The sequence below is a fragment of the Hesperophylax consimilis genome, chromosome 11 (assembly GCF_061612785.1).
Source record: "Hesperophylax consimilis isolate HC1 chromosome 11, BYU_Hcon_1.0, whole genome shotgun sequence".
Classification (NCBI taxonomy): Eukaryota; Metazoa; Arthropoda; class Insecta; order Trichoptera; family Limnephilidae; genus Hesperophylax; species Hesperophylax consimilis.
Genome location: NC_142846.1, coordinates 23,997,477 through 24,021,354, shown reverse-complemented (window position 1 = coordinate 24,021,354; position 23,878 = coordinate 23,997,477). Strand labels below are relative to the sequence as shown.

At 33.5% G+C, this 23,878-nt stretch overlaps 2 protein-coding genes across 3 annotated transcripts in view; both read left to right on the top strand.

The window, feature by feature from the left end:
* Window positions 1-10,871, top strand: part of js (jiangshi) — a 106,664-nt gene extending 95,793 nt beyond the window's left edge. For both annotated transcript variants that reach the window (XM_089637095.1, XM_089637096.1), the window contains exons 3-6: window positions 5,998-6,081; window positions 7,273-7,423; window positions 8,693-8,811; window positions 9,073-10,871. In XM_089637095.1, coding sequence (XP_089493221.1) covers window positions 5,998-6,081; window positions 7,273-7,423; window positions 8,693-8,811; window positions 9,073-10,572 — 1,854 coding nt within the window. In that variant the 3' untranslated portion in view covers window positions 10,573-10,871. The remainder of the gene's footprint in view (window positions 1-5,997; window positions 6,082-7,272; window positions 7,424-8,692; window positions 8,812-9,072) is intronic.
* A 4,989-nt stretch (window positions 10,872-15,860) lies between these two features.
* Window positions 15,861-23,878, top strand: part of adp (WD and tetratricopeptide repeats 1) — a 34,369-nt gene continuing 26,351 nt past the window's right edge. The window contains exons 1-4 of the mRNA XM_089637094.1: window positions 15,861-16,245; window positions 18,118-18,229; window positions 19,287-19,480; window positions 23,100-23,307. Of these exons, the coding sequence (XP_089493220.1) occupies window positions 16,055-16,245; window positions 18,118-18,229; window positions 19,287-19,480; window positions 23,100-23,307 (705 nt within the window). The 5' untranslated portion in view covers window positions 15,861-16,054. The remainder of the gene's footprint in view (window positions 16,246-18,117; window positions 18,230-19,286; window positions 19,481-23,099; window positions 23,308-23,878) is intronic.

The window sequence follows — 23,878 nt, the reverse complement described above, 5'->3', positions numbered from 1 at the left end:
TACTGAAGTAACTACAAACGTACTTTAGTCTACAAAAGAAAATATTTGAAAACATGTGTTTTTGTGACACTTTGACGAATATTATAAATCACTCGGAACAAATGGCCATCTGCATCCTATTACCTATGCTAATAATCCATTAAAAAGGTGCTGAATTATATTCATAAATTAAATAAAATGGTTTCCATAATAATTGGAGGCCGTATCTCGCATGGCATCTCCGATATTTTCTTGTTATAATTTTTCATTTGACCTCCGCATTCCTAATGATACTGCTTTACTTTCAATGGTATATTATTTATGTTAAATTGTTAAAGGGGACGTAATGGTGTTGAATGTTAATGCTAGGTTTTTGAATATTCTTATTTAACTCGAGTTCTTAGACATGCAAATTGATACAACCTTCAGGTCGTACGTACTAGAGTACTTCTATGATATAATGTACCGTGATTTTTGAAACCCGTAGCCTCCGTGGTCGAGGGGTAAGACTCTCGACTAGCAAGCCACTAGGTGGCGGGTTCAAATCTCGGCGTGCGCAAGTAAATTTCATTTGATTAATTTGTGTTATTTCACAATTTATCCGTTAAAAGTAATATAAGGTGTATTTTCGGCCCGTTCCAGAGTGGAAGATGCTCTTACGACGGGTTGTTTCGGAGAATTTGAACAATTCATCAAATTTCAACGTTCATTTTCGGGTTCTGTGAAATTTTTATTGAAGTTCTGTTATTATATCATTATAGGCTAGTTGCTTGACAAAACTGAAATTAAAACGGAACTTAAAAAAATCTTTCACAGAACTTGAAAATAAACGTTAAAATTTGATGAATTGTTCAAATTCTCCGAAACAACCCGTCCGTAGTAAAGCTCTGGTGTAAGACCACCATTCAGAATTCAAAATAGCTTTGGTTGTGTTTGGTGACCAGATCTGAATAGACAGGTACTGCCCCTCCCCGCTACCTTCAACTTCACAATATACCCCAATTGGGGATGCCATAGTCTCACTGGCTCCTGGCGATTAGAAGCAGTTGAGACTCATGTGCGGTATTAACATAAAAAAATAAATTAAGTATTGTTGTGTTCGCACAAACAGTTGTCCAACTCGTCGTCGAAGGAGATTGTGAATAATAGGTTCTTTTTGATAAATCAGGGATTTATTAATACTTAGCGTATTAAAATGGTGACTCGATAGTCGACCTAACAAGAAGCTGGCTAATTGAGATCTGAAACAGTAAGTTTGTCTGGAAGCATTCCCACTGGCCCTGGCGACTACTGGCCACCGGCTGCCATCTCGCGGACTTCCACGCAAGCTCTATACACTGCCCTCTATGAGTGCATCTGTGAAGCTCTTACTTCCCAACAAGTATTTTTATTTATTAGTGAAAATAATTAATCTGTGGTAATTTTTCTTGTTGACAAGAAAATAACATTTTTGATTTTTGATAAAATCAGTCGGTGTTCATTCATAAAAAAATGTTCGGATATTCATTATAGAGTATTTCGTTGATATAAATAAGAAATCACATAAAAACAAACCGGTTAAAAAATAAAGTATTTCACTATAATAAATCCATTATAAAATGTCTTTTAAATTTTAAAAGTAAAAATTAAATCGGTTTCACTGGCGATTGAACCTTCGTACCAAGGAACTGGAGCAACAACTCTACCAGCTTCGCCAAATTAATGCGAACAGGTAGGACTGACATTTATTCCTAATCTAACTGCTGTAATTTCATCCGATTTCAGAGAAATGCGTATACTCGTATATCCGCGTGTGTGTACGTGATTGACACCAAAAGTTGAAATAATGAAAAATCAAAAGGGAAATCCAAAAAAAAATAATTTAAAAATGAAAATCGATAATAAACTATTGTTTTTTAGGGTAACAAAGTTGTAATATACAGGGTGTATCGGCACGTACCCGACAAACTTTAACCAGCTATTCCTTAGCATATTTGGAGTAAAAAATCTTATGTGCACTTTGCTGTCCGGTAACGTTTTTTTTTATAAAAAATTTACTATTCATATTTTCACCACATGTCACCACTGTTTTATCCTTTGTCAAAGTTTGAAAACCCATCTGGCAAATATTTTATTCGAATTCCGTTGAATAATGCACGTGTGTACCTATATTGGCGCACTTTTACAATCAAAACGAAATGGCACGGCACCATTCGTCTCATTTTTAACTATTATTATTTAGTGTGTGTGAAAGAGCGAAGACGCTTTTTTGATATACTGGCTTATAACAGCTGTTGAACACGAAACGCAATGCCAATGACAGTGATGTAGTGTGGAAATTTTAATTTTTTTTGTTTTTAATTGAAAAAAAAATGCTACCGGACAGCAAAGTGCCCATAACATTTTTTACTCCAAATTGCTAAGGAATAGCTGGTTAAAGTTTGTCGGGTTAGTGCCGATACACCCTGTATATTTCTTTCGATCTATTGCGTATCTTCAATTGAATCTCAGAATTCGTAATAAGTAACTCCTTCATTCAAGAATTTGAAAGTTGCTATGAAGAACGATAAGAAGATAATTATTATTATAAAATTACATATTTAGCAAAACCTGTAATTTTATTAGTCATATCCCAAATAAAATCAGGTACATTTGTCCTTAAACCTAACACTTCGGGGGTCAAATTATAAACTAGACATCTGAAATTACTGCAATAGTTGCTTCAGTACATAGTTAGCAAGTGGCATGACATCATAATAAACGATGTGTAATCAATTTTAAAAAAAACAGTATACGTATCGAATTGAATGTGTATTTTCATCCACTCAGTATAGATAAATCCATTGAACTTTCATAGCACCAAGTGGCCAATTACCCACTAACCTAGACACCAAATTACGCAAACAAAATTATGTAGAACGAATCTATAAATAGGAAATCACGAACTTTTTGTCTGTGCGTCTTATTTATTTTGAATGTGTTGAACACAAAACCGGTTTGCCTTGAATGGCTGAGGAGCTGTAAGGTCTAGGTGCTGATCAATGACCCTAGGGATAAGAGGAGACCCTTTTCTAGGTCACGTTAAAACCTTCGTAACCTGTCTAAGATGCATCCTTTAAACCGGTAGGAATCTTGGTTCCGCTGTTTTTTTGTATTTATTTTATTTGGGAAACAGTTTTTTATTACTTTCTATTTAAGCTAAGTTTGTACATGATTATGACTGAGTGGAAATTACGATAAGTTATAATAATATTGCATAAACCATATTATTAAGAAATATGTATAAGACACCGTCCTCCTCACTAGGGTTTCCTGTTCTGAAGCCTGTTGTAGTAGATTTTTTTTTAAATATTTTTGTATTAATTATCTTGGTGCCTTCATAACGTTTGTAAGTTGATTAGCACTCAGTTCTCTCTACCGTGTTTTGACATTAGTTTAAAATATTTTATCTAGTTTCCGTTCATTTTTGTTTGATTTGGTAGGGCATTAGGTATTTAAGTACTCTCTAAAGGAGGTATTAAAATTGGGTATTTGGTTTATTGCCTTGGTTGAGTATTGGAGGCATATCTGAATACTCTTAGATATTTTTTTAAAGTTTAAAGAAAACATTTTTTTAATAAAGTTTTTGTACCTTGAAAACATGTAAGATTTTAAATCTCTCGTCTGTCAGAACTCCAAAGCATAGTACCTATACTTGTTTATGTCGTGCAAGTTGCATTCACGTGTTGATTGTTTACTTGATTTCATCTTCCAGTGAACTTTCCTCTTATAATAGGTACATATCATTTTGTACAAAATATGAAAAATGTAAATGATAAAATGGAAGAAAAAACAACGTAACGTTAAAATCGATAGTATTTTAACTACTTTTAAAAAATTTAAACTCAGTTCTAACGTTTATTATAAAGCCTTTAATTTTGACGGGTTGAAATGTTGTACACAAAATTTTACGTCACAGGCGATCATAGGAAACTCTCCATTTAAAAACGTAGCCCAAACGAATGCTGCAAGACTCTGCGCAGAAAATTAAGTTCGCTTTAGTAAGGTAATGGTCTGCAGCGCAGTTCAGTGTGAAACTTTTCTGCGCGGGGTCTTACAGCATTTGGTTTATGACGGGTTTAGTGACAATAATAGTCCAGCCGCTGTATTGTAACCTATCTTACATAATAATTTATTACGTTATACGTCGTTAAATAAGGAAGAGAATTAAAATGGAGCTATCAGGTTTTAACCACCGCTATAACTAATAAATACCATGTACCAACTATCCCAACCGGGTCTTACATATGTATACACCAACTGAAAACGTGTTTCTTACAGATCAATTCCTATTTTAATTTCCTGTGGTTAATGACCAGACAATTATGTGATAGTTTATACATGTCACTTAAGGGCCGGAATTCCGATATTCTACCGATTTATGTCATATTTCCCTTGAACACTTTAAGTTTCTAAGTTCTTAAAAAAATATATGCTATTTTTCAAGATATTATCTGAATATATTTAGGGCCGAAACGTTAATGACATAAAATTCCCTCGATAGAAAAAAATTGCAAAGTATGCTCCAAAAATTATTATTTACACATTTGTTTCTGTTATATTACAAGTTACAGGTATGAAAAAATTCACATTGCTTCTTTAAATGCTACTTAAGATATGTTTAAAGAAATTTTTGCTCTACTGTAAATAAGTCGTGTTTAATTAAATATTTTCACAACTGTCGCTTACGCCTATTGCTTTTAAATCATATTTATTATTGCCCGCTCGCTCTGACTTGAAGATTAACCTATAGGCGGCGATACACATGCCTGTAAAATGGAACAGTAGCTTGCATGCATGTTAATGGCATGTACAAGTTACTGGCGCAATGAGAATACACATGCAAGTTAAACTTGCATGCAAGTTGCGTCCTTGCATGCCTGTATTTGCAAGACGTATACACATGCCAGTCACTAGACAGTACGTGTCTCAAATCACTCTGAGACTGAGTAGTCTCAAGCTTTTTGGCAATGGAAAACATTCGAAGTGAATTAAATATCATCGTATTGCAATTGGCAGTACAATGTGTGGCTAATTTAATGAGAGACTGAGCTACTGGCATGCCCGTACCTGTCGCGACGTTCACACATGCCGGTTTCATAGCCCCCCTCGTCCCCTCCCTCAACTTGCATGCCAGTAAATCAAATGTTGTGCAATCTACTTGCAAAGCAGGTACAGGCATGCAAGTTAGCGTATACACATGATAGTAGCTGGCATGTGCAAGGAGCTTGCATGCAAGTGTGCCAGCTACAGGCATGTGTATTCCCGGCTTATCTTTCTTTGAAAACTTCATGCGCCAACTCGAGGGCTTTGGGGGCAGACGTGTCGTTCAACGTTCTACGATCTACAGACGAGCGATTACGTGCAAATATTTGAATCTATAAAGATATTTTTTACGCGTGTAAAGTTAATCAGTTAATAAATATTGTTTTTTCAAAGATGGGAAATACACGAAAGACATCCCGTATTTCAAAGAAAAAATGATATCTCATAAAATAATATCCTATCTAATAGGTGAGAAGAAAAAAATACAATATTTGATTTATAAGCTTATATTTATTATAAACGATAATTTACTATAAAAATTAATAATTCATATTTTTATTTATGTATTGTGTAGTAAAAAGTTATTATTTTTTGATTTTTTCAGAATAGGTACTTTGGGAAATAAAACTAATTCCAATGCATTAGAAATTACGGGGTAAATTTTTATTAATTTAGTTTTCTTGTTGAGGAATACCTATACGATAGTGATTTATTTGTGAATTAACTTTCTACGTACAAAAACACACGCGTCACTTCACAACTGTTCTAATGATGGACACTGTAACGATGTCCGAAACATTGCTCCTGATACTAGTCAACATCTATCATGATATTATTTGTGTGTATAAACTAATAGAGGACATAAAGAACAGAAAGTAATAGAAAAAAATATATATTACATTGTATTGTAATTTTTTCACTTTAACTAAATGTAATTTTTGTGATTTGTTTCAGGGAACAGTGAAAATTCCTAGGACGGGCTTCAACTGTGAAGGAAGGCCTTCCGGATATTACGCCGATCTGGAAACCGGATGTCAGGTAAATCTCCAAAAATCAATTTTATTCAAGTTCAAAATTGATCAAACGCTGAAAAGGGCCGAGGATCGACATTTAAAGGGTACCAGACAAACAAAAACTTGAACAATCCAAATTTTATTCAGGTTTCAAAATTTTGCCAAACGCTGAAAAGGGCCAAGGATAGGCCTTTTAAGGACTAAACGTCAACATTCAAAATGGTGCTAATCATCGATATGTAATGTGACAGAGGTTGAAATAACCTAACCTAAAAAAACCCAAGTCAGGGAAATACTTCTAACATCAAAAATACTAATTTGGTGTAACTCTGGTTGAATAAACTCGAATTTGCTTAGAATTTATTAAGTGTCATTTTCAAAATTGGAACTGATTATTTGTCAAGAATTCAGACTATACCGCGTTTTTCCATGGATCTGCGCTAATTACAACATAAGTTCGTTCGTGAGTATGAACGTGAACTTTTCAAAACTGATGGACTCGTTGATTTTTTTTTTAAAGAATCATTTCAAATCCAGACAAGTGGTTAAGTAGGTACCCAGCTAAAATATATGTAAATATATATACAGGGTGTATCGGCACTAACCCGACAAACTTTAACCAGCTATTCCTTAGCACATTTGGAGTAAAAAATGTTATGGGCACTTTGCTTATTTTTTACTCCAAATATGCTAAGGAATAGATAGTTAAAGTTTGTCGGGTACGTGCCGATACACCCTGTATAATAACATCATTCTTATATTTTTTAAATGTTTTTATTTCTATATTTGAAATGTGCATAGGTATGGCTTACCATTTTTAAAAATCATCCCGTGATTTTTCACGAGTAAAGCGCCCCGGAGATGGTCAATGACGCTTGTCAATGCGCTTAATCAAATAACCCATAATTCTCCGAAGTGTCAATCGCTCCAATCACTGTGTAAACGATCAATTGGATGCATCGTAAATTCACGTAAACATTGACAATTGGATGCATCGTAAAATCACGTAAACATTGACAATTGGATGCATCGTAAATTCACGAAACATTGACAATTGGATGCATCGTAAATTCACGAAACATTGACAATTGATATTCACCGCCTCCTGGGCAATAATAACCAATAAGAATTATAAATATAAAACTTAACCAACAAATTTTAAATGTTCACAAGAATGAATAAATGAAAACTAAAGAGAAATAACAATGCATTGCAGGTTTACCACATGTGTGATGGGCTGGGCCGCCAGTTTAGCTATTCCTGTCCCAACACCACTCTGTTCCAGCAGAGGATGCTGATCTGCGACCATTGGTACATGGTCAACTGCTCCGTGTCCGAGAAGGACTACAGTGCCAATCTTCTCATCGGTAATTATCCATTTCAAAAACGAACTTTTTAAAACTTCTATGTGGTAATTACAGTAACTAGAATAAAACCTGCAACAAAAGAAGGGTATTTATATTTTAAAGACTTGGGAAACTTTCCCTGAGTATAATCGTCAGCCTTCTAATCTGGAATGCCGAGTACTAAAAGCCTTGCCAACAGACGGAAATCTTCATTGCTGATAATGACATATAACCTCTTGAACGGTTACATCAGCAAGACTTGGGATACTATCCCTGAGTATAACCATAAGCCTTCTTATCTGGAATGCCGAGTACTAAAATCCTTACCAACCAACGGAAATCTTCATTGCTGATAATGACATATAACCTCTTGAACAGTTACATCAGCAATCCAGAGATTTTAGAAAAACTTGCCGTTTATGTCCCTGACAATTATTCAAGAGCATGCGCGTTCACGGATCTTTCCTTCTTCCGGGATGCAGAACTAATCTACCATTAAGTAATGCCTCTCGGAAAAATTATCGTGCTCTATAAACTTACGCCTGATGTGGACATTTTCCACATGAATATTGGTAAATTCTAAATACTAATAATTGAATAAAAATTATCAACTAAAAATATAATGTAACATTTGTTATGGGAATGTATTTCTGTTAGAAGTGTCATATGAAATAAAATAAATAATTAAACTAGGTAACTCCTAAATCAGCTTTTAGAGTTACACACAAAACCATACCTTCATTTGCTCGCCCAAGCATGTCGCACACACGTATTTTCTTTTTGTACCACACATGGGCGAGGAAATGGATGTAGAGTTTTGTATGTTACTTCTAGTTGTGGCAATTATCCCGTATTATATTCCTACTATTGTACTGCCTTTGTTTCTAACCATACGCCAAACGCATAAGTTTGGTCGGCGTGTCCGCTTGCTTTGGTGCAATAACCTCCCTTTGTTTCTATTATCTAAGAGTTTAGGAGCAAAGTTCTAAGTCTTTGTTATATATATTCCTACTATCGTCCTGCCGATGAGAGCTCCATTGTAACTCCTCTCACTGATACACACCAACTTACGCATTACGCAACCTAAGATTTGCTGAGAGCTTTAAATCGCAAAACAATCAAAAACGCAGCTTTTACCTTAACATAAATACATTTTTCCATCGATTTCCACTTTTAATTTCTACTTCACTATCCCTAAATAGTACCTTATAACGAACATATTAACATTTAGCTAATTCAGTCGGCTAAGATTCAAAGATCTATATTTTGATTTGTTACTTCTCGCTCTAGGTCAGCGGGATAAACCCTTCGTATCGGACTCTGAAGATCACCAGAGAACTCCACGACCAGACATCTTGTCAGCCCCTTATGCCCAAGGATTTAACAACTACGGGGGATTCCAAGAACTGGTAATTTGCTTTATTATTAGACATTTCGGTACTTATGGTATTCCAATAAAAACTTATCTTCACTTCACACGGTTTTTTAGTAAGCCTAATGTTTTTTATTTGTTTATTTATTGTGAAAAATGGTGAATCCAATTACATTTCACAAAATTTACTACTAATAACATTACATTAATTACATCAGTTGAGACGCAGCTATTGCAAGGTGGAGTGATATTTGCTAAAAATAATGAGAGATATTTATTGTTTTATCTTTTTTCCCAGAATCCTACTGCGGGAGAAAAAAGCATCTTTGACGACTCTATCGCTAATGGCCACAACGACATCAATGACGGAGTTCGGCGCTTCCCTCTCCCGACCCACTGGTCCACCGAGCTCACCAACTTCAACCGCTTCACCACCGCATCCCCCCTCTCAGCCGTCAGCAAGGGATTCACTGGAAGACCTATCATCATTGAAGACATTGACACCAATGCTAATGGCCTGTTGTCCCAAAGCACTGAAAACTCTAAAGTCATAAGCAACTTCCCAGCCTTTGAAAGAGACCAAAGCAAACAAACAACAAACTTCCAAACCAATAATCGAAAGACAACATTAAAAGAACCGACACAACAAACCCAAAACTCGTTTGACCGTCCAAACAAAGTCAACTCTTTCAACAACAATGCTGGTGCAAACCTTCCGTCCAAATTCTTAGACCCGCCTTTCGCAATTGATTCTTCCCTGGAGAAAGCTGGCCCATTCAAAAGTACAACAGTTAAATCCATCGCATCTTTCAACAATGAATTCTTGAGTGACTTCTTGCCACCTTTATCGTCAGAAAGTTCCGAGGAAGGTTCATTAAAAAATGACCTCCAAAATAATGAAGATGCTGTTATCAATTTCATCAAAAGATTTAACACTGCAGTGACTCCAAATAAAGAGCAAGATAATCAACCCAACCCATTCCAATTCACTTCTGGTGGCAGTGTAAGCAGTCCCTTCGATAATGGATTTGAAATACAAACATCTTCAGAAACTGCCGGGTTCGCCACTCAACAAAGCAGCAATAATCAAATCTCGAGAACACCACAACAAACAGCACAAGCAACTCCGAGCCCCAAGCCCCCGTCACAGACTGTATTCACACCGCAAGCCAAGATATTGACTACTCCACCACAGGTGAAACAAAATGATAACACGAACAAGATCGAAAGTAGCTTGAGCACATTCAACAGTAATATCAATACAAATGTTCCTACACTGTCTCCAGACCTTTTGCCACCCTTTGAAAATGAGTATTCAGATGCTGCCTCAACAACGATGGGTCCTATTATTTATTACGAATGGAAAGAGGCTGCTCCCATGATGGATTTACAACCTCCACTACCTGATAACGGAAACAACAAAGACAACATCCAGAAGCGAGGTGAACAAAATACAAAAGTAGAGGGAAAACCTGATTTTGCCAAGCCAAGACCCGCAACCATCAAACCAGTGAACCAAGTTACTGAAAGATACACACCAGACCAAACCACAAGTGAGGGAAACACAGATTTCAAGGTGTCTTCCTACTTCGTACCTGATTATGTGTTTCCTTTGGATAAAGAGCATCCGGGATACGAAGAAGACGACGCTCTTACTTCATTCCAAGTCAAAATACCGCATACAATAGATAATAATGAAGCTCATCCATACTACGGAGAAAATGCTCAGTGTCCCCAATGCCATCCTTCGTTCGTAGTTCCTGGAACGTGCAAACCGTGTGTCATGATCAGACGTTGAAAGCCGACCTATAAACATGCTGTGTCAGACAATCTTATCATGCAATATTAAACTATTAGTATTACGTGCAGTGAAGTACAACGAAGCAATTACATTTTCAAAGTTAACTGCATCTATTTTTAAGTATGTGTGTAAGTTTGCCAATATTTTTATAAGATTATCTATAGTCGCTGTAAATAAAAGTATGAAAAGAATGTATTATTATTGTGTTAATTATGTAAGTACCAATTAATTTCAACATAAATCTATTTATGTATTAGCTTTAACGAACAAATAAATAAATAAAAAAAACTTTTAAACATTATTGGTACATCCTCATCTTAAAGTAGACGGTCCTTATTTTGTCAGAGATATTCAATGTAAGAAAACTATGTTATAAAAAAGTTGTTAAAATATCTTTGACTCTGATTACTGATCATCCATTGTTTTTCTCTTAATATTATTATTTATTGTATTGTGTAGACAAATTAGGTTTTTAAATCAATTCCTATTTCTGATACTGACAATTCGTGGTGGAACCCATTGCAATGATATATTAAAACTTTGATACATTTTATAAAAAGTTAATAAAAGATTAAATAAATTTAAATACATATATTAATTTTGTCTAAATAGATAAAACTGTATTTAAAATATAATTTTAATTAATCTTTAATTCCCAAAAATCGGAAGTACCTACTTAATTTGAAAGGTAAAATGGTAAATATTATTAATTTATTTATGGTGTTGATTTGTTGATATGTATAAGCGCATTTACCAGAAGGTTAATAAAATTTACAAAAATCGTAAAGAAGCCGAACAACAATAATACGTATGTATAAGGAATAGATTTTGAACAAATTTATGTAATATTATTTAAATTTAATTGATTCAGATTTAAGTACAAGAATGTTGACTTTAGAGACATTTTAAACTTTGTTGGAAATGATTCTTTGTATGTATTGTCAGGCATTTTTAATTATTGAGATGTGTTAAATTATATTTCATTAAAATAGATAATATTATAATTTTTTAATGTATCAGGGCCGGCCCTATGCCAACTCAATTGGAGAAGTCCGCTCCAGGCGCTTACTTGGCAAGGCGCCAAGGAAACAGGGAGCCAAGGCGGTGAAAATACCTAACATCTAATACGGCGCCCTTGAAATTTTTACTAACGCCAGGCACCATTTGACCCGCCCTGCATTTACCATTTATTGTAATATTAAATAACATAAATTTAATCACCTTCATACCCCTATAAACATTTCAGGCACATGTTCTTCTCTAAATAGTATAAAATAAAGTCAATATCCGTGTCTGTCTGTTTGTGCGCTTAGTTCTTCTAAACATTGCAACAGATTTTGATACGGTTTTCACTATCATTTAGAGAATTTCTACCGGAAGGTATATATATATATACAGGGTGTCCGGAAACTCGTAGTACAAGCGGGAAACTGGTGAATCTACATCACATTTGGAGTCGATTTTGTAGTATATATTTTTTTTATTTGAGCTTTCGTTATCGAGTAAATCGAGTTTGAAGATGATTTTTTTTTTTTTTTTTTTTTCTTTTTTAATCAAATTCTTATAAATTATTACTGAAGATCAAAGTACCCAACTAATTAAAACTATTTGAAAGTAAAATAAATGAAGAAACTCGGATTTGAAGCATTATTTTGAAATCACCCTTCATTTAACCCGGTGTAATCATAAAATATTTCTGCTCTGCAGGGTTAAAACATCTGTTATTCAACCCTAAACACCAGAAAAAACTTTAACCCTAAAATAGCTAAAAAATATTTTTTTTTGGTTTTTTTTTTTTTTTTGAAAATGCTCAAATCAAAAAAGTTTATGTTTTTTTGGGTTCCCCATGTGGTGTAGATTCTCCAGTTTCCCGCTTGTACTACGAGTTTCCGGACACCGTGTATATTAACCATAACATGTATAAATATACATGTTATGGTTAAGGTGTAAGATGTAGAATAATTTTCTCGGTTTACCCGCGTATGTAGTCCTTAAAAAAACTCCTGACGTTTCGGACAGATCTCACTGTCCGTCTTCAGAAGCCTTATGTCTTGAGTTTTGTCTCAAACAGTCTTTGATCGCTTTCGCATGTCTGTTCGCATGTCTGTAAGTGAGTGCTTATCAATTCTTTTTATGTCTAGGAAGGAGTACACGGGTTGAAAGTGATTTGACGGTGGAGGGAGTAGGGGTATAAATAATAAAATTTAAAATTTTATTACATGCATATTATATTTATAGAAAGTAGAGAAAAGTCAATGTTTATCATGGAATACAAAACCTCAAACTTTACTCCAAATCATTCACAACCCGAGCAATGTATATCATAATATACAATAATATATCAAAATTCAACCTGCGTATGTTTGTGTTCGCCGATATCGCTGAAAATTTTAATGTTTGTTCTTATTAGTGCCAGAAGTTTTTAGAGAGTGGTTTAAATGGTAAAAGAAGTTGGGGACGCCCGAGGAATACTTTACGGATTCGAATTAAAGTTGATGTAATGTAGTTTTTTCACAGTAACATCGTGGTAAACAGTAGTGAATGGTGGAAGAAATCGGAGACGACGGAGAAAGACAATTAATAGCGAAGCATTGCGGGGTTCACTAGTTTTAAATAAAATATAAAAATGCTTTCCTCAAAATATTATATCAAAAGTGTAAAACAAATAATATGTATTTATAAACAATATAATAATGTACTTATAACAAATAACAAATGTGTCCATTATTAATGATTGCTCTGCTACACATCAATCTCTTCCCAAATAAAAAAAAAAAAAAAAAAAAATTAAAAAAAAAATAAAAAAAACAGAATCTTCCATGAATGTATTTATACAGGTTGGGGCAAAAGTAATCACCCTATTGGAAAACGCTATAAGTTTTGCAAATGGTGCCAAATATCAATTCGGTTTTGATATTTGTGAAGTAAACAAACGCAACATACAAATCGACAAGACATGTGGAGCAAAAGTAATCTAATCACCCTATTGAAAAAAGCTATAACTTTCGCAAATGGCGCCAAATGTCAATTCGGTTGTGAAATTTGTGAAGTAAACAAACGCAAAATACAAATCCACAAGACATGTGAAGCAAAAGTAATCACCCTATTGGAAAACGCTATAAGTTTTGTAAATAGCCCCAAATATCAATTCGGTTTTGAGATTTGTTAAGTAAACAAGCGCAGAATATAAATCGACAAGATATAAATCGGTTTAGTCCGCAAGAACGCGGAATAATAAGCAGTACCAAAGTTTATCATTAAAACAGATTATTTTTGCCCCAACCTGAATAAAGAAGAGCGTCTTTGGCGGGCAGGCGGCATGGATTTGATTTTTATTCAAATCCACAGTTTTATTCCGAGATTATTGAAATTTAGCACACTTGACCTTCATAACAAGATGAAGGTCACTGTGTACACGAGATTTCCAAAAATCTACCATCATCCCCATTTCCCACCCCCTCAAAGCAGAATTTTGATATTTTTGATGAAATTTTTCACACTTCAAGTTCAAAATAAGAAGAAAATTTCTGTCTGCATCTGATTTCGAAAAACTATTTGTAAAGCCCGGGCAACGCCGGGGACGTCAGCCAGTACAGTATAAAAATTTCCTATTTACCTTTTAAATTCATTAATCAAGTGAGTATGATGTTTATCGTGTGTATGGTAAAACTTATTAAAAAACGTGGAGTTTAAACGTCTAATTAGATTCTTACAAGCCCGTTCCATGTTAGTATGGTAAAACCTGCCTTGAGTCCGGTTAGCCGTCTACATCGAAACATCCTACATCACCCCCTTTCCAGTGAAATTGGTATTCAGGATAATAATTATAAGATCGTTGATAACGCGAATTTTTATTCGAAATTCTTCAATTTTACTCAAAATACCTACGTAAATTTTGCCATTTGCACCCAAATAATGCGAAATGCACATTTTTCATGCTATATTTTGGTATTATAAGAAAGTAGGTACTTTCTAAGTTGAACAGCCATAAAATGGAAGGCAAGTTTTGGCGCGTGTCTATTGGTAACAGTGAATTTGCAAAAAGTGTGCTGAATCTCGTGTGATGAAAATTAGAGGTGGGTCCTATGAGTACTTTTCGTTACTGGGTACAATGAGTACAGGTACAGAAAAATACCTGGTAAAAATACCGGTGACAAAATACTCAAAAGTATTTAATACCGGCCTGAGGATTGATTCAGACTAAGTAATTCTAATGATGCACTTGCATAAATTCTGCCCACATATTCCCCACAAATATTCTACGTGAGCTTAATATCATCATAACAAATACCAGTCACAAATACCCATCAAAAATACCCATCGAATATACCTATCAAAAATACCTACTAAAAATACCCATCAAAAATACCTATTAAAAATACTTATCAAAAATACCTATCAAAAATACCTGGTAAAAGTACCTATTCAAAATATTTAGTCCCGGTATAAAATACTGATGAGTATTTTGGAACCAGGTATTTTGGAGATCTGTCACAAGTACAAAGTATCGCATGGAAATACCCGTTACTTTTACTGGGTACGATAAATACGCCTCACCTCTAATGAAAATGTACTATTTTGAGTTTGTATTGTTCTGAATCTGTGATGTGATGAGCTATGACTGTGTTAAATTGTCATGTGAGAAATTATCGTCTGTTGAATAAATTTGTTCTGAAAATTCATATGATAAATTCTTATATTTTGAGTTAGCATGGAACCGAACAAATAAAAACTAAAACATTGTTTCTGGAGTGGATATTGCCATTCAAAAAATGATGAAAATAGCAGTTAAAAACCAAAAACTATGTTTTTTTGAGCTACATTGATGCGTAATAGGCTAATAAACATATTGGCATTCATGACTCAGTTCTCTACAAGGTCTATTGAACATACAAGAACTAGGACGGCGACATAATAACACAAGTAAAAAAGACAAAATTGTTTTATTTTCGAAATCCCGACTTTTTTGGGTAAAAAAGTTGAATTGTTTGTTTGCAAACATAAATATTCTTCTATGGAAAAATGTTTTTGCATGGGAACAAAACAATGTAATTTCTAAAAAAACATTTACCTTTTTCGATGTTAGGCAAGTACTACGATGATTGGATGATAACATATAAATTATGCATAATATGATGACTGAACACTATTTGAAAATAGCAGTCTTCCCACTACATAAAATATAGAAATAGAATTGTCATAGACAATAGACAGAAAATTCATTAAATTGAAGGACTGTGTGTCTTCCTAATGTATTATTTTTAGATGTCTATGACATGGTGGAAAGCTGTCAAAACTTTTGACAGCTTTGAAAAATTGTTCGATAACAATTGAAACCATAATTTTAGTACAATTCAGCGGCGCTTTTCCTTAATTTTATTATTTGGTTCGCTGTCTGAGATATTTTATCGTTTATTAATACTGTTTTCATATTCATGATTGTATTACACGAACGGAGTTTGAGTTTGTAGAACAGAATATGGTAGTGAGATCAGAATGGGAAGACGGGACTGTGGCGTTGACCCGAGCCCGCGAAAGGGGAGATATCTGCAGGAAATACCAGCGGAGTCTCCAAGTTACCAGTAGCCTGGTTAGCAGGTTGGGTTTGGAGAAGGAATTGACCGGGCATTTTGGCTGTGTCAACTGTTTGGAATGGAATACCGACGGATCGTAAGTCTATCTCACATTTAACACCCATACTCGATGTTTTTAAGTACAATTTTCATCGAAGCATCTCACTTTTTATCGCACTTGTAAATTTACATTACAAAATTTGTCGTCAATAAATGTCAGCAAATGATTCATCAATGCAATTATTAGTTTTGTTGTGTTATCATATAAATGTAATCTTAAACATACAGCTGCAAAATGTAAATACATTCGATATCATTCCCCTAAAAGAATATTGGCATTTCTCAAATGGTATGTTGTATTTTCTAATACAAAGTATTATTTATTAGTTTTGCAATTTTGATAAGCGTGCATAATCTTGTTATCTAATTTTAGCCTAAATCAGTTGTTTTCTTGTAAACACACGCATGTTTGAAATAAATGTGAGTTATTCTAATGCAGTTTTTAATTTTTATTTTTCACGTAGTACATACGTTTACATTCAAACAAGATAATAAATCATAGTAATAAATTTACTAAAGAAAATATAAAAATCTTCATTTTTAACCTTTCCCTTACTGTGCTTAAAAAATCCACGCGTTCCGGTGCTGTGTAGTCAATACACATCTCAAAATAAGCGATTTAATATCGGAAAAATATGAATATTCATAGCTAATCGATTATGTTAATTATATTTTATATCAAAAGTGATAATAATTTTAATTTAATTGCTGAAAACATGAAAAAACCATCGGCAGATGCTAAAGAAACATGCGAGGGGTCCACATCTAACGACGGTTCGCGGCCAACTGGCTAGCGGCTGGCGGCTGGCACAAACACAGCTGTGCGGTCGTAGGTATCGATGGTCTAAATCAAAATACAACTGCAGACGTGTGGATGTCTCATGTTTCCGCATAGCGAATTAAAGCGGGACATCAATAGCGTGTCATTTCCTTGCACACTCTTCACGTATTAGTATCACATGGTTGATTGTATTGGTGTATTTTTTCCCGATTTTTGACAAAAATCTCTGATTTTTAATTGAATTTGAAAAGTATGTAAAATATTATTTTTTAATTCAGTGCATAAATGTATAACTGAGGAATACCTAAAATCTGAACCCAAAATTTACTATATTTATAGAGTTATTAAAGTTATTACAAGCAATGTGTAGTAAATACACACCACAGATAAGGAAAGATTGATACAAGTTAAAATAGAAACATTCAAAAGCATGGTCATACTTCACAATTATTTCATTATTGTTTGACGTTTTTATTTAAAAAAATGATATATAATTTTTAGGTAAGACATACTATTATATATTATATTGTTGTATTAACTTGGTAAATATACGTATCTAAACGATGAGGGAAAAAAAAAGTTCCCGTAAAATTCTCGTGAATTTTTTCTTTTCAGTTGGAGCATTTTTTGCAACCAATTTACAACAATATTCTTTATTTTCAATATTACTATGAAGGGAATCCATTGAAAATCACTCAGTGCCTACATATACCAAGTGCTTTAAATAAATGATCAATTTTTAAAAATGTATTGTCACATTACCCTTACCAGAATCTAAACCTCTAGCGAGCCAAGAAATCCACCGTGGATTTCAGATATTTGTTTCCGTTGTGTGCCGGCGAATCCTCCGTGGTTTTCACTACAATTGCCTCGATTTTATGGTGTTTTAAATCTTATAAAATGTTTCTAGCATACTAAACTATATTTTACTTGCTAGGCAAAGAAATAATCTAACATAATATTATTCTAGCTTGTCGTTTCATCACTTGCAAATATATTTATTTTTTCTATGAAAAAGCACACAAAATTCCTTGTCACATGATTCCGTTGGCTTTTCAAGGGTAATAGTAAGATGACGATGCATTGGGTTCTTGTTGTAACAGGTTCTTGGGTTTTATTAAATTTCAGACTTCTGGCCTCTGCTTCGGACGACCTCCGAGTTATTCTATGGGACCCATACCGCCACAAGGCAATCCGCACATTTTCAACTGGTCACACAGGGAATATATTCTCCGTTAAGGTAAATAAATCATTAGAATATTATTAATTGATTTTGTTATTGCAAATCTCAAATCTTTGAAGTTGTTTAGCTCCGTAAAACCTCTATCTATCAAAAGGTCCTCTTGAAAAAAGCTACATACTATATATATTTTTATGTTTTATATTCTAAATAATGGTATAAATTTCGTTTCAAAGTTTAATATTCTGTAAAAAAAATATGTATAAATGAATGTTCTTAAATATAAATGCCCCAATTCCCAATCGCTTCAGCTACATCGATGCATTAATCTTTCTTCAAGAGTTTGCACTTCTTTTCACCGGACGGTTAATTTTGAATGTAGAAACGTTCAAGAACTAGAAAGTAAAAAGACAACACGCACATACTGCTGTGTTTGAATGTCTAACGACAACTATGTAATGTCAGGAGCGGCTGCAGGGAGCGATTGATCCAGTAAAGTAGTGTTAAAACTGCTTGCTTTTTGTGGTAAATCGATTCATCAAAGAACAATCGCTGCAATCTATTTTTGCAAGTTTTGTATGAAATTAATTTGGGACTGGAAGAAATATGCGACACATGCGGGGAAACAATTATTCGAGAATTAGACGATTGAGCTTTAATAATTAAATACATTTTTTATGGCTTATTTCTGACATAACATAAATATAGACTTATAGATATACACAGGCAGAAATATCGCAGTCCCAACTCTCCAAGGCCGATTGATCTTTGACACCTCAATAATGGGTTGTGTTCCGAGTTGATTTTTTTATCGCATATATTTTTTTTAACTCTTCCAAGAGTTAAAAAAAAAGAATAAACTTACTGTGGGATTATTTATGATTTATAAATGTAAATTTTATGAAATTAACGCACCCATTCATGTATAAACCTTTATGAATGGTAAGTAATTGGTGTTTGTATTTTCTATGCCTACTTTTGGTGAATATGGCAGTGGTTTCAATAAATCTTTTTAAATTAGGTACTGGCTTTATACTTGAACATTAAATTGTCCTCTTTACTTTCAGAGAATAAAAGTATTAGCACAATAAGTACTAAAGTATGATGTCGTTTTCAGTTTGTGTCTCCCTACATCCTGGCCACGTGTGCTGCAGACTCCACGGTACGCGTGCGTGACATCACGGGTGGATCATCTCCCGATGGCGACGTCATCTCGGTGTGCTCGTGTCACTGCAGCCGAGTCAAGCGCCTCGCCACCCATCCTGAGTGTCCCAACCTGGTCTGGTCGGCCGCTGAAGATGGATTCATCCTGTAAGTTGGATGGTATCACTACGGATTGATTGATTGATGTGTTTGTTATTGTTTTTCTCTTTAAATCTAGGTATCTAGATTTAAATTTGAATTGACGATATTTTTTTTATTTTTTATTTAATATTTGAAAAAAATATTTTTTAACATAGATAAATACAGGATATTAACAAGATATAAAACAATAGAAATTATAGCCTTTCCTCACCATAAAGAGACAATGCTCTTGTGTTTGGTGAGGGAATTCTAGTTCAATATGTACATTGTACATGTTAGTATGGTAAATAAATTATTTAGAAACAACACAAGATTTAAACAATATTACTTCTAGATGTAAGTAGTGAATGTATTTTGGATTTATAATAGTTTAAGGCAATTTTTTAATTTAAGGTGAAATTCCTGAATGTTTTCGATATTTTTATAATTTAATGGAAGGTTATTAAAATAAATTATGCCTAGATAAAGATAGGTATTTTGAATGAGCTTTGTGTTAAATTTTGGGATTTTAATAGTTTTCTGGTATCTTGCTGATGTATTGAATTGCAAGTTATGAGTATTTGACTGTATTTCTTTGTAAATTTGAAGTATTGAATATTTTTGATACATTTTGTCTACTGTAGGTACTTTGAAAATTGTAAAAAGAATTTCGGTAGAAAATTTTGACGGTTTTTTCAAAATTACTTTGATTACCAATCTTTGAACTACTTTAAGTGGATTCAAAATTTTATTATATGTTCCTCCCCAACCAATAATACCATATTGTAATATAGATTGAACAATCGCATAGTACACTCTTTTTAGGTTTTCTAGTCTGAGAATATTTCTAAGTCTTATAAATACATAAATACATTTCCTAATCCTTTTGACGATTTCACAAATATGTGTTTTCCATTTAAAATATTGATCTATATAAACACCAAGATATTTGATTTTGGATGTTGGACTAAGGATAGGACAAGTTTGATTGCAGTTAGTTCTGCCACATGTGCGTTGGTGTATTATAATGTTTAACTCTGGTTCTGATTTAAATTTATTGATTGAAAATGGGATAAATTTTGTTTTTTATTTGTTTAACCTCTCAGACAAAGACATTTATTTACTATGTGTTCCTTTGAGAACTGTCAAAACGTGATAATTTTTGTGTTATTTACGAGTTTTGCTAAAAGCTTCATAACTCACGTTTTGGGAAACGTAGCCTCATTCTAAAAAATGTTTTGGAAAGATTATGAAATCCACTATCGCATTGTGTTGTTATACGTAAATATTTGCGTTTTTAAATATACATTTTATGAAAACGTCAAAAATATGTAAGAATCGCTTACCATTATTTCAAAGCCGTGAAAAATGTACTTTTTTCTGAGTATCATAAAGAAATAACACTTTATATATTGAAGAAATATAATTAAAAACTATTAGTCACCTCAAAATATTAGCCGTCCAAACTAAAATATTTTTAATAAATTATTTAGAAACGCAATAAATTATGAACGAACAAGATGACAGATTCAATCGTCTTAGATAATGCACTTCTACGTTCCATAGATATTCTTGAATACAGACGCGTAGCGTTATTCATTATCGATACTCTGTTTTTTAAATCATGGCAATCCGTATACTAGTGATGGAAATAAATCGATTTTTTGTAAAATCTCGCGCGTTTACGTGAAAAGACGTTCTAATGTCTTGACCGCTATTATCATATTTACGTCTTTTGACGTTCTAATGTTCTGAGTGGTTAAGGAGAGAAAATTTTTATCGATCCAAATTTTCAGTATATTAATATCAGCATTTGCCAAGTTATTAACAGTATTCCAATCCGTACCTTCGATTATTATGACAGTGTTATCAGCATACGATATTATTTTCCCGTTTAGTTTTTGTATGAATATGTCATTAACATAGATGATAAACAGTAACGGACCCAGAACTGTACCTTGCAGTATGCCGAATTGACTCGTTTTTGGCAAGCTAAACACATTGTTAATTTTTACGACTTGAGGTCGTTTGGAAAGGTAACTTTTTACCCATCCTAGAGCTGTACCATTTAATCCAATGTTTCTTAATTTACTTATAAGTTTGTCATGTGATATGCTATCAAATGCTTTTTTGAGATCTATGAAAATTCCAAGGCATTTTAATGATTTATCTAAAGAATTATATACTAGGCTACTCAATTTTGCAATTGCATCCTGTGTGCTTCTCCCTTCCATAAAACCGAACTGGTTTTCATTAACTATACCATTGCATTTTATGAATTGGCTCATTCTTTTTTTAACTATTTTTTCAAAAATTTTTGCTATATTTGAGATGACTGATATGGGTCGGTAATTGTTTACTTCTTCTGGATTACCTGATTTAAATATTTGAGTAATGGTAGTTTGTATGTAAACTGATGGGAATACTCCGCTTTGAAAACTTGTATTTATTATATTCATTAATGGTTTGGAAATTAGTTTTTTAATGTTTTTTAAAATATCAACTGTAATTGCATCAAAGCCCGGAGCAGAACCTCCTTTCATTTCAGTTATAATAGAAACTATTTCGTCCTCTGTGGTGATTTCAAAAGTTGCCATTTTTTTTTCAGCATCAATATTACTGTCTGGAGATGTTATATTTGGGTCAATATGTATAAGATTAGCTAGATTTTTCCCCACATTTGCAAAATAGGTGTTAAATATATTTGCAGCTTTTGATGGGTTTTCTTTACAACATGTTTTCGAGTTATCATGATTAATAGCACTGATTTCATTATTCCTGTATTTTTTTTTGTCAATTATTTCATTTATCACCGTCCATACTCTTTTACTATCATTTTCAGCCTGATCCAACTTATGTGTATAATAACTTTCTTTTGTATGTTTTATAATATAAGAAAGTTTGTTTTTATATGCTTTAAAATGAGAGTAAATTTTTATTATTTGTTTGTTGAGTAGTCAATTTGTATAGAGCTTGCTTATGTCGTACATATACTATTAAACTGTGAGTAATCCATGGTTTTATAGGTTTGAATTTAGATAGTTTGGATTTGGTATATAAATATACCATTTTCAATTTATCGCCATAACAACATGTTCGTTTTTATTTGTGAGTTCGGCGGCATTGACGTCATGCCAGATAACGTTGGTGACAGCTGTCTTTCCAGACATTGGTGTTTTCTATGTCATAATAACGTTTTAATCAGTTGGAACCGTTTCAGAATGTGCAGACTAGATCGTTTTTGAAATGAATAATATTTATGAATGAAAATATTAAAATTACATATTTTTAGTACGATAATCATAATCAGAAAAATAAACTTTAAAACTTCCACACATTTTAAACGGTACTCGTAGTTTGTGAAAATACTCCATTAAAACTTCTTAACCTTTCCACACTGAAGGGGGGTAATATACTTCCCCCAAACGAGAGTTTTGTGCGAAAGCTAAGTTGTTTTTATATCACATACTCTATACACCATTTTCCACACTTACACCGTGAAATTTTGAAATATCATTTATAATCCAAACGATTATTCAACATACCGTATTAGATGACCGAGGAGATCTTCAAAATTAAAATATTATTGTAGTAGCGTTAGTTAGTTCTTCCATGCCATTTTGACAATGTCTCTTCCTCTCTCCAGGCAGCACGACCTGCGCACGTCCCACACGTGCAACGACAGCTCCTCCAGCAATGTTCTGATCAACCTGCTGAACCACCTGGGCCGCTTCGCCGAGGCCAAATGTCTCGCTATCAACCCTCGCCGCCCGGAACAGCTCGCCGTGGGGGCCAATGACTTCTATGTGAGGCTGTACGATAGGCGAATGATTAAGCTATCAAATTTACAATACGTAAGTCGCAAATTAATATAATGCATTAACCAATACATTTGTATTTAACCGAGCACCGAATAAATGGTGGTTGAATTCCTAACTATTTTTCTTTTTTATATATCTATGCCACATTTGGAGTCTATTTTGTGGTGTAACTTTTTTTGATTTGAGCTTTCATTTTCGAGTAAATTGATTCCGAAGATGATCTTTTTTAGGTCAAAGTTGTAAAAATCAGTCGCTTTGGAGTTACTACATATCAGCTGCTTATTTTCTTTTAAAATACGTTAAAGCGTAAACCCTGCACCAAAATTGTTTTTTTCTTTCTTTTAGTAAAAATAAATAATATATCAAAATGCTATTTTGCTGTTTTGATCAGATCCTCGTGTACCACTGGTTTCTAGACACTGTAAATAAGTAAACAAGATTTTCAATGCATAGCATTAAATTTTCATGAACTGTATAATATGGTTCCATGATAACTCAACACAGTGACAATTCAACAACACACTTTTAAAAAGTATAAAGATAAGATATAAAGTCATTAGAAACGATGAAATTTTTTTTTTTAACCTTACCTAACCTACTTAAC